Source organism: Scleropages formosus, chromosome 23, assembly GCF_900964775.1.
Source record: "Scleropages formosus chromosome 23, fSclFor1.1, whole genome shotgun sequence".
NCBI classification, from domain to species: domain Eukaryota; kingdom Metazoa; phylum Chordata; class Actinopteri; order Osteoglossiformes; family Osteoglossidae; genus Scleropages; species Scleropages formosus.
The window spans coordinates 1,165,224-1,176,454 of NC_041828.1; the positions used below are offsets into that span (position 1 = coordinate 1,165,224).

General features: G+C 41.3%; 1 protein-coding gene across 2 annotated transcripts; it reads right to left on the minus strand.

Moving 5' to 3' along the window:
• Positions 1-723: 723 nt before the first annotated feature.
• On the minus strand, positions 724-11,197 carry LOC108931868 (uncharacterized). Of its 2 annotated transcripts, XM_029248445.1 has the most exons (11): positions 11,129-11,197; positions 8,457-8,552; positions 7,127-7,417; positions 5,859-5,906; positions 5,483-5,560; positions 3,915-3,933; positions 3,780-3,814; positions 2,059-2,111; positions 1,674-1,743; positions 1,490-1,527; positions 724-1,262 (listed from the first exon to the last, which is right to left on the minus strand). In XM_029248445.1, the coding sequence occupies exons 1-11, from the start codon at positions 11,184-11,186 to the stop codon at positions 1,173-1,175; spliced, it is 876 nt and encodes a 291-aa protein (XP_029104278.1). In that variant the 5' UTR covers positions 11,187-11,197; the 3' UTR covers positions 724-1,172. The 2 variants fall into 2 exon arrangements, with proteins under 2 accessions (XP_029104278.1, XP_029104279.1); XM_029248446.1 differs by lacking the exon at positions 8,457-8,552.
• Positions 11,198-11,231: the final 34 nt, after the last annotated feature.

Below are 11,231 nucleotides of genomic sequence, written 5' to 3' on the forward strand. Positions count from 1 at the left end.
GCATAAAAATGATAACACATTGTGACAAATGTTGTCATATCCAGCATGTCATATTTTCATTCATTCATCCATTATCAAGAATTGCTTTTCAAGTGCAGCATCGTAGAGGTCCAAAGTCTATCCAGGAAGCAAAGGGTGTGATGCAAGGTACACTTTGGATGGAAACATGGTGATGTTTCTTTCATGGAATTCAGAGAATAAGGAAATAAGGAAAGTTCACAAGATCACTGACCAGGTGGACACCGGGCTCTACTGTTACTAGTAAACGTTTGAGTCTGGCCTCCTGCTGTAGGACCCTTGAGCAAGGTGCTAACCCTAAGAGTCAAAAACATCCACACGACTCATAGGGCTGTTTATCCAGCTCCAGACACACTTTACTAGGAACTTTGTTTTCCTTCTCCAGGGATTGATCCACAGCTTCACTTCCCTTGTTTCATGTCCATGTAGCCATTCAGTGCCATCAATAAGTTCTCCCAATGCTTGGTCCACTACTGGTTACTGAATAAGTTCCATATGTGTTCCATTTGAAGGACCCAGGATGGAAACCCACCTCCTACTCTAGTACCCTTCTAAGTAATGTAAAGGTGTAGATCACTTTGGAAAAAAGTTTCAGGTAATGATTGAAGGTAAGTGAACAAATGTACCTAGAACAGGCCAGAGCATGTTGGGTTCATGGAGTAACCAGGCAGGGAACGGTGGTGGGTAAATTTACACAGTGCTTTATTTCTTCTCCCCACAATTGTTAAAAAAACAGGAACGAAACAATGAAACTCAAACGGCTCTTCCCTGATACATAAGCGAAGCTCAAGAGCAATAAACAGCACTTAAATCAAACATTTAATCATAAAGCTCTCAAATTCACCATAGCTCCCTCTGTGAAACAAATCCCCAAAAGTGCAGACTTCTACTCACGAAGGATCTTCTCTGGAGCCTCCCTCCAGAAGACAAATAAATGATCAAAAGAAGAGCCCTCTCCTCACTTTTGTCTCATTTTAAAAGTTCTCATCATTCAGAATCAGCCACTCCTGGTTCTTGGTCCTCCCGGTCAGTCCTGGCAAGCGGTGGGCGTGGGCAGCATCCTGCCTGCTACAGTAATCCACAAATTCCAGTAACGCCATTGATGAAGAGGAGTGATTGATGGCCATCCAGGACCCCATTTGCCCGGCTCTGTCTCAGTGCATCGCCACGGTGCTGTAGATCATACCACCCTGAATGGGCGCACGAGGATCTTCAATGATAAAGTAAATATTGTCCGGATTCGTCTGGGCCAGAGATGGGCGGAAAGAGGAGTTACTTTGTACCATGACATTAAAATTCACTCAAAAGGGCTTTAAGAGCTCAGTTTTAGACTGACATACAACTTCTCCTCCTCTCTGCTTTCCTAAGGGAACATGGTGCTGCTGAAATCCTGTTTGTGGTATTTCTCAGAGGCTGATTTGGTGATTTTATATTACATTTATCTCATTTAAGATGTCAAGACATTTCTTACTTTGTTATTGTTTCTCTGTTCCGGTTTTGCATCACAGCCTGAAAAAAGAATGGATGCCTTTCAAATGTTAACCTCATTTATCACCTGGAAAACTGTTTTCACAAAGAAAAGCTCTAGGACTCAATGCAGCATCACTTCTATCAACAGCATAAAATATTCCTTCTGATGTCACTCAGTAACTCACCTGTGGGTGGAAGCGGAGGGACAGCGGAAGAATTGTCTCCAATCATGGAGTAAAATTCATTGCGAGCAGACTGTGCAATGAGAGTGTGTGTGTGTGTGTGTGTGTGTGTGTGTGTGTGTGTGTGTGTGTGTGGGACAGTGGGGAGGGGAGAAAGAGAACAAAAATCAACCACTTATTTGGCAGGTTTGACAAAATCGTACTTTGCGTTTAATTCTGGTTGGCAAATGGACAGAGGTCATTTCCCGTCAATTTCATGTCGAGTGTACCGTTTGCTTGGACATTACTGTTACATGGTAAACGAGTAGGGAGCCGAACAGTACTTCTCTGAACTCAGTATGCAGTAGTGCCTGGTACGTAGAGGGACGTTCATGTTCTTGGTACTCACTTTGCTTCCTGCCTCCTCTGGCTTTTTGCTTTCTCCCATAGGCACAACCTCATCTGCATTACAAGCACATATTTAGCACATTTCATATGCTGCACTTTTAAAATCAGAAAACATACAAAGCTTTTCACTTAAGTGTTTTAGACAAAAGTTACATCATGCTCAACAATGACACTACGCCCAGCCCTCCAGTAGCAGAGTTAAGTCCTTCTGTGAAATCACTTTGTTAGGCGATTTTGTGTTGTGTGAAAATTACATTTTCTTCACTTGTTATGCAAAAAGTAAGCTGTTCTGAAACAAAACACACACACACACACACACACACACACACACACACACTTTCAGAACCACTCATCCCATACGGGGTGACGGGGAACCGGAGCCTACCCGGCAGCACAGGGCGTAAGGCCGGAGGGGGAGGGAGACACACCCAGGACGGGACGCGAGTCCGTCGCAAGGCACCCCAAGTGGGACTCAAACCCCAGACCCACTGGAAAGCAGGACTGTGGTCCAACCCACTGCGCCACCGCACCCCCCTAACAAAAAACATATCACTTAAAATTAATTTTTTAAAATATTTAAATTAGGGAGGCATGGCGGCGCAGTGGGTTGGACCGGGTCCTGCTCTCCGGTGGGTCTGGGGTTCGAGTCCTGCTTGGGGTGCCTTGCGATGGACTGGTGTCCCATCCTGGGTGTGTCCCCTCCCCCTCCGGCCTTACGCCCTGTGTTGCTGGTGTTAGGCTTTGGCTCCCTGCGACCCCGTATGGGACAAGCAGTTCAGACAATGAGTGTGTGATAGTTAAATGACAAAAATAAAAGTTTTACACATATGATATTATTAAATATTGTAATAATTTCCAGGTAGCATCATCATTTTCATATTTTATTTCTAGATTTTCTTTTAATGTTATATGTTTGTTCATGCATTATCTACTACCACTACAGGCTCACACTGGTATTTCAAGCATTGTTTTGAAAAAAAATCCAATGTGAAGAAGTGCTTCAGTGGTGAGCGTTCAGTTTTCCTCTTTTTGAATTAAAAACAAGGTGTTTCCGAAAGGCTTCATTTCTGCAGCGGGTGTGGACCATCGTAAGTGTTTTATCTGGTCAAATTGTATTATCAAAGTCAATATTGTGTAGTTGAATACATTAAGACACCTGCCTTAATTTTCAGAGGCAGGTAGAGTTATGTTCTTGAGTTATTAGTGTCGAGTTCTCCAATTTTTAAGCGCACTATTCTGAGGAACTGAATACACCTACACAGCAACTACGCAATAGCAGAATGCAGAAGTGTAGTGTAAACAGCCCCTGTTTTCTCTCTATTTTTGGTGTAGATACCAGCAGTAATGGACACACCTCCTTCCCTGAAGAAAAACATTAATTTTGTCATCAGCATTGATGTTCTCCTTTTGGTGGAATAACACCCCCTACATGGCTACGTAATTATACCTCTGATATATCACAACCTTGATATTTCCTTGAGCCCTAGCTTTATGTACGTGGACATATTTACAATTTTTTTCTTGCATCTCTCCCTGCATGTTGCTGTGACCCAGTGCTGTTCATAAATCTTAAAAAAGGAAAACTTTACATATTTTCATAAAACGTTTTGCATTGCATGGGATCCTTTACACAAGGGCTGACTATACTGACAATTACTTAACCTTATAATCCATGTCACAGAGCTGTGTTAAAATGAAATGACTTCGAAAAAATTGACTTACAGTATATATTACTGGGTGGAGGAGCCTCTTCCTCACTGAGATGTAAAAGCACAAGAAAGATAAACAGTCAGAGGAAACACTGACAAGTGATAAACACTGATTGACTGAGGGGGAGGAGGGAGTGAAAGACCTCACCTGGGCAAATTCTTCTTTCCTAAAGAACAATAACAAAGTGTTAACAGGATATTAAGTTTACAACACATTTTACGTTCAGCTAAAAGATCCGCTCACAGTAACCATGTGATGTACGCACTCGCAATGTTAAAACGCCAGTGAAGTGCCCTTGTGCAATACTTGCGACAGACTTATTTGGAACTGCGTTGTACCAGAGGCTGCTGTGATGGTTAGATCTGATACCATGGAAGTGTTGGACTGCTTAAGTAATGCACTTCCCTTTACCCGATAAGGTAAAAACTACCATGCTGCATAAATCGTTAAATATATTCAAGTAAGAGGGTGCGGTGGCGCAGTGGGTTGGCCCACAGTCCTGCTTTCCAGTGGGTCTGGGGTTCGAGTCCCTCTTGGGGTGCCTTGTGACGGACTGGCGTCCCGTCCTGGGTGTGTCCCCTCCCCCTCCGGCCTTACGCCCTGTGTTGCTGGGTTAGGCTCCGGCTCCCCATGACCCCGTATGGGACAAGCGGTTCTGAAAATGTGTGTGTGTATATTCAAGTAGTTTTACAAACAGACCTAACATTACAAACTGACATGAACAAAGGTCTCTGTTAAATGATAGAAAATAAATAATGTTTAGGATTTAAATATTGATTAAATAAAACAGCACTACATACTGTTTTAATTTATTTAATATACTTTTCATTCTTTTATTTTTCCAACAGTATACATAATTGTACATATATTTTTATCTTGTATTTTTAACTTGTATTTTTCCACTTGTTTTATATGTTTTTTAAATATATATTGCAAGTATTTATCTGACTTGTGTTCTGCTGCTGTAACATAATAATTTCCCTTGTGGGATCAATAAAGTATCTATCTATCTATCTATCTATCTATCTATCTATCTATCTATTTAAAATGTAAGACTCTTCCTACTCTAGTCCTTTTTGGGCTTAGTGGGCATTAACTAATAAATAAATCACTACAACTACAGCACTGTATCATTCGTCTGTCCAGGGTTTAGTCAATCAACACTCTCATTGAATAAAGCACATTTTTACAAGCAAGGTGTTAAAAACTCCTTTAGAGCACATTTTGCACAGGGAGTGGAAAACAGGAGAACCCAAACCACTAGCATGGGAAAGGAAGACCAGTCCATGAGCCCTACACACACACACACACACACACATCTCCATAACCGCTTGTCCCATACGGGGTCACGGGGAACCGGAGCCTACCCGGTAACACAGGGCGTAAGGCTGGAGGGGGAGGGGACACACCCAGGACGGGACGCCAGTCCATCGCAAGGCACCCCAAGCGGGACTTGAACCCCAGACCCACCGGAAAGCAAGACCGTGGTCCAACCCACTGCACCACCGCACCCCCCCCCCATGAGCCCTAATAGAAGCCAATTCAGAAAAGCTCCTAGAAAATAAATAGGGGTTTAGTTGGTATTTTGCACATGCTGACAATGATCACTAGCATCTTGGACCCTGATGTTCATGACTGGCCTTTGCATGTTGTGGTCAGTCGTCCAGTTCCTGGGTGTGGAGGAACTCTGAGTGGGACAGGTGGGTTTTACTCACGTCTTAGTCTGAACAAGTAGACAACAGCAAACGCAAGAAGAGTCACAAGCACTGCAGTGATGACTAATGGTACCACATCTGTTGTTTGGGTAGGAAGAGCGGGGAAAACATTAGTTGGCAGGGTCACATGCAGAGATAACTCAGAAATTTCAGGCTGGACACATGTCATGTCACCGCGGTTTCGACATCGTCGTCCTGCTGCTCCTGCTTCTGCTAGTGTTACTAAAGGTCCTTCTTACACCACTACTCCGCTCACTGTGACCACTTTACACTGCTGCTTCCTGCATCCCACAGGCATTCACTATACACTGCTCAGCTTTGTGGTAAAGCCCCAAAATGTTGGCACTGTGTGATGTATCAGTATCAGCTCACGTACAGTTCTCAGGTGGAGGTAAGGAAGACGTCGTTGGTGTTGGTTCCTTCTCTGTAGAGGGGATGATGGAAGAAAATTGCTGTTAAGTCCCCTCGGTCACCGTGAAACACAACAGAACGCAGACTGACTCAGTGAGAGCCGGCATCAGCGACGCTGGTTCACAATGATAATGATAAAGTTAAAGAAGTATTTATAGAAGTTAAAGATTAGTTAAAGAAGCATTTTGGAATATAAGCACTCATTTGAAAATGGCCTGAAAATCAATATAACAGGTATTGATTATATGTTTATGAACATGTATATATGTATATAGAATGCATTTCGATTCATAGCTCAAATGGGCAAGTTGTGGTGGAAAAGAGCCAGTTGGTGAGTCCATGTGCAGAGGGATCTCTACACTGAAGCAGGTGAAAGTGTGACCGGAGCTTTTACGGCAACGAGGAATTGTTAGTGACGTCAGCAATACATTCCAATCGCTGGGTTACATAAGTTTTGATTACTGCCTAAAAACAGAATTACTAAATATTTTTGTCTAATCTTGTTTGTCTCATTTATATTAAGTTAATAGCTCCTCAAAAAACTATTTAAATCCCTTTTGCCCAAACCGGAGTATGAGAAAATGATCGCTTTAAATGTCAGCAACACGACAGCTCAGTGGGGTGAGAGGTCACAGCAAGGTTTTTAGGATGGGAACAGAGCAGTGAATTCCCTTTCTCTCCCTCTGGGTAGCTCGTGGAGACAAGGTTGGCACATAACCTTCCCTCTGATGAGCCAGGATGCCTCGTGCACACACCTGTACATTATAAAGGCCCCTGGCAGAGGTGTAAAAAAGAACCGTGACCAGAGCTACAGCGCTCACTGTTCCCAGTCGCTGTTTGTCGGGCATAGGAAAAAAAGACTAAACGCTCAGAAAAAACAGTGAAAAGTTTGTTAATCAAAATGTTCGCAAGTTGGAGACCAATTGCACTTTGAACAGTCGTGTAAAAGTTTATTACATGAGTTTGAAAAGCTGATGTCATGTGGCTGTAACACATGTAAGCGAGTACTTACCACTAATGGTGATTTTCACCATTGCACTGAGTGTGAGATACTGTCGAGTGTCCAGTGTGTATAGACAATACATGTTTATCTCAGTGTCAGAACTATAACTTCCTAGTCTAATCAGATCAGTCCCTCACCTTCCTTCACCTTATACACAACTTGTACAAAGACAGTAAAGAACCGCATCTCACGTGACTGGAATACATGTAAGAAGAGTCTCATTAACTTACCAGTAACTGTGACTTTCACTGCAGCACTGAGTAGGGAGGGGTCACCAGTGTCCAGTATGTACACACAATAGATGAGTATCTCAGACTCCGGTCCGTCATTTCCCAGTCTAATCAGTTCAGCCCCAGTGAAGGAGACCTCACAGTCTGAGTCTTCACTGACACTGCCTGCGTATATCAGGAAGCTGCATTTATTCTGTGGTCCATGGAGACCCTGCGGTGGCTCACAGCTCAGACGAACAGATTGTCTCACACTGATGACTGTAGGATTCACTCTCAGCTCTGGCTCCAAACCTGCATCAGCAGTAAAGAACAAATGCAGAGCAACTCACTGAACACTGGATATGTCTTGAAAATTCCTCAGTGTTAAGTTTGTAACCCAAAGCTGAGACATTAGGAACTAAAAGCAATGAACTGTGAAGGACCTCCTGCTGAACACGGTGGACATCAATACACTGGCTGTCTCACCGGGACTTTTAGGCTCAGTGGGGTCAATACAACAGACAACAGACTTTCGAGTGGTGACTTGACTGTCACTGGAGGACTCGGTGATGACTGAACACCAAAGCCCACCGCAGACATAGCAGAGCTCAAGCTCAGTGTCTAGTCTCCTTCTAGTCTCATCCTTGTGTCTCACTTGTCTGTCCACTGAGTCCAAAGAATGTGACCCAGCACACTAGCTTAATGAGTCCACAATCCAGCTCTTCGGACAACGAGGAAGAAAAGCGGAAACATTCAGCGAAGAAGAGAGAGATTCAGCAAAGTGAAGCACAGAAAATAGAAAGTGAAACATTAAAGACAGCGGTAAAGACGGAAAGGAGATGTACATGTTCACGTCACTGTTCTTCTAGTACGTCTCATACTTTGAGAAGATCATCACTTTAAACCTACTGCAGAACGGAATGTTTTCTAGTTCTAATTCTCTACTTTGCTGTTGCTCCACCTGTCTACTGTCCAAAGGACCCTTTCATTTTTATAGACACTTTTACAGAAAGAAAAGCATATTTATGATAGTTGCTGTGTGTGATGTGATCATAACACACTGAATATGAACATGATTGAAATTTGCACTCGAGCAAAAGTCTTCAACATGAATAAGAAACTGAAAATGAAGCCTATTAGAAAGTGTTCTTCAAAATCTTTTTGGAAATTCTCATTCTTATTGTCATTTATTAAAGGAAAAACTGATTCACACATCGAAACCGTGGTTATGGAAGAAAGGAAAAGTGTTAAAGGTGAAAGTGCTAAAAATATTGAAGTCTGAAGAAAAGACAGTTCAGAAAATGAAGGAGAATAAAGAAGGAAAACTGTAATAAATGTATAAATGACTCACAATCAACAGTCCCCAGGATGACAGCAATGAGAGAGACAGCGGTGGACATGATCAGAGACATGGTGAAGAAGGGAGGAACCGGAGAAAATGCAGAAACTGTTGTAAAAGGAAGTCGAGACATATTTATAGTGAAAGGAAATGACCTGTGAACACATACAGCACTGCAGTGACACAAAAGGTAAACTGATGTTGTGTTGCATCGCTGAGCTGGAAGAGAGAAAAGTAACTTCACTCTTGAGGTCATGCAGCTCATCTATGTGAAGAGTTGTTGCTGAAATGCAGCTGGTAGTGTAGTGGTCAGAGCTGTTCCATTTTGACCCAAAAGTTTTAGCTTTGAATCCCACCTCTAGTTGTTGTACTCTTGATTAAGGTAATTACCTTAAAAAAACACAGCTAAATATGTCAAATGTTTTGTGTAGGAAGTTGAACAATCTCATGTGATACAAATTATGACTATAATGAAAAATGGAATCAGGGAAAATAGCAAAGTCAAAGACTGTGAGGAGAAGTTTTCAAGTTTTACTAATAACTGCCCTAACACCAATCGCTCTCATTCCAGGTCATCTGGCAGAACTCGGCATTTAACAAATGACCTAACAAAACAAAAGAGCTAGCCGTGTATGTGTGTGTGACAGGGGACTCTTGCAAAGCTCCATCTGTGTGCATTCTTCTCCCGTTAACTGTCGTCCACTGAGCGCAATTACGATATCGGAAATCGGGAGTTGCTGGCCATTCAACTGGCTTTGGAGGAAAAGGTAACCAAGGTGTTCGTCGTACAAAATAAACTGGCTCCTCATGTAACGAATTACAAATTTTCAAAGATAGACCTTTTCCAGTTTATTTTAATAGCATTTTTCTTTACCAAGTCTATCCTCAATTTCCCAGACTCTATGGAGGAGGACTTGTCGGGATATGGCAAAGGTCAGGAAAATGGAAAGCATAATTTATGGGTCGTTTTTGTTTTTACTATGGAGCTGTATACTGCACTGTGCACTACAGAAACACTTATGCAACCTAATATATTGTGTAATAAACATGTAATGTGCCTACTAAAATGAAGTCATTACATACATTGATACTGCACATGCATAAATACTGTAAATACAATCATACATACATGCATACTGTAGATATACATACATATAAAGACAAATAAAGCAAATACAGTACTGTAAATAAAATCTATAAAATACAGTAAATAAAAACACCATTACTTTACCAGAGAAAAATTGCAATGTTTAAATTTTACCATGTGTATAGTGGTAATTCAAGAGTGCGTTAAATCCCAGTTGGATTTGTATATTTCCTTCTAAGAATTATGGGTGATTGGTAAAAATAGGCCTTTTCAGTATTTATGATTCTTCCTTTTTCTGGAATATTTTAAAGGTTTGTAAAATCTGAAATCCATGAAATTGAGGTTCGTAATCTCAGACGGATTCTTTATGCTTTTAAATTTCTGTCTGCACCAATGTTTACATACTGATCTGCCAAAGGGCAGCAAAAAGTACCCAAACAGAAGGGTAAGATATTGCTTTCAGTCACATTACTTTTTAATTTTACCTTTAATTTAATTTGAATTTTCATTAATTTACATTTCTTTCCATTTTAATGTAGCTCAAAATAAGTAAAAGCAGAACAATTTTTTAAAAATTTATTATATTAGTAACATCTGAGAATTTTATGGAACCCAGCCACTGAATATATCAAGGGGAATCTAAATTATTAACCTTTTATTGGTTGTGATTAAAATTTAAATTGGACTTTATTCTATAAACTGCAATATCAAAACACGAGATGCCTCAGAGCACTTAACTACGGATATGACTGATCAGCATATAAAGGATATGTTGCAATCGTGATATAAAATTGTTAGAGAGCCACAAAAAATGTGTTTGCAAACTGTGGAGTCCGCATGAGCTAAAATTCTGAAGGTACACAGAAATATATTCAGAGATTAACATACAATAATGACCTCAGAAAAAAAGAAAAAAAAATCTTCATCTTGTGGTTAATGTGAAATGATGGCTCTGAAAATGGCCAGGAAGGCACTGAGATCTCACCTCCCATCAATCTCTACGATGCCATAGTGACAGCCAGCAGCCAACCGAATTGTTTCTCGGCAAACAAAGACCATTCTAAGTTTTCCACATGTAAAGTTTAATTTTTAATAGATCCTAACATAAAATCAACCAAAATATTTTGCATTCGTCTTTTTTTCTGTGCACTTTATATAAACATTGTCTGCGCCTGACAGTGAGATACAGAATATTACCAGAAAGTGATAAAAAACAAGAGTGAAAACATTACAAAAACAAGTATCACGTGAGTTATAAAAACCCTGTTAAACTTCTATCCCCAAAATAACACAAATGTTAAAAATGAGAGAACTGACCCACTACACAGGTACAGGAATCCACAACTGAGACCCAGTTTAAACACAAGATACACTGACGTACACATCCCTGGACAGTGTGTGGGCATTAGGTACACTTGATGTCGGGAGAGCATTCGGAACCAATGAAAGATGTATGGATTGTTGTCATGTTTAACAACGTGTCACAGAAAGTGGGCGGCAAGTTTTTCAGTCTTTCACAGCTAAGTGTTGCAGGTAGTACGTAGGGTCTCACCCAAGGAGAGGTGCTGTGACTGTCTTTCGTCCATCAGTATCTCACCTGAGGAGGCGTTCATGAGCAAGTGCAAACATTCACATGAAGGGAGTGTGTCCTTCATCCGGGGACTTATTCGCAAAAGAGCAGTTTGGTGTCCCTGAAGCAG

What these genes read in the sequence shown, in the direction of transcription:
- LOC108931868 (XM_029248445.1), bottom strand. Translation starts at nt 11,186, where the DNA reads ATGAAGGACACACTCCCTTCATGTGAATGTTTGCACTTGCTCATGAAC. An exon ending in CATCCTGGGGACTGTTGATT is followed by an intron (nt 7,418 to 8,456) that starts GTGAGTCATTTA and finishes CTGCTGATGCAG; the next exon opens with GTTTGGAGCCAGAGCTGAGA. An exon ending in CTTACCTCCACCTGAGAACT is followed by an intron (nt 5,561 to 5,858) that starts GTACGTGAGCTG and finishes CCCAAACAACAG; the next exon opens with ATGTGGTACCATTAGTCATC.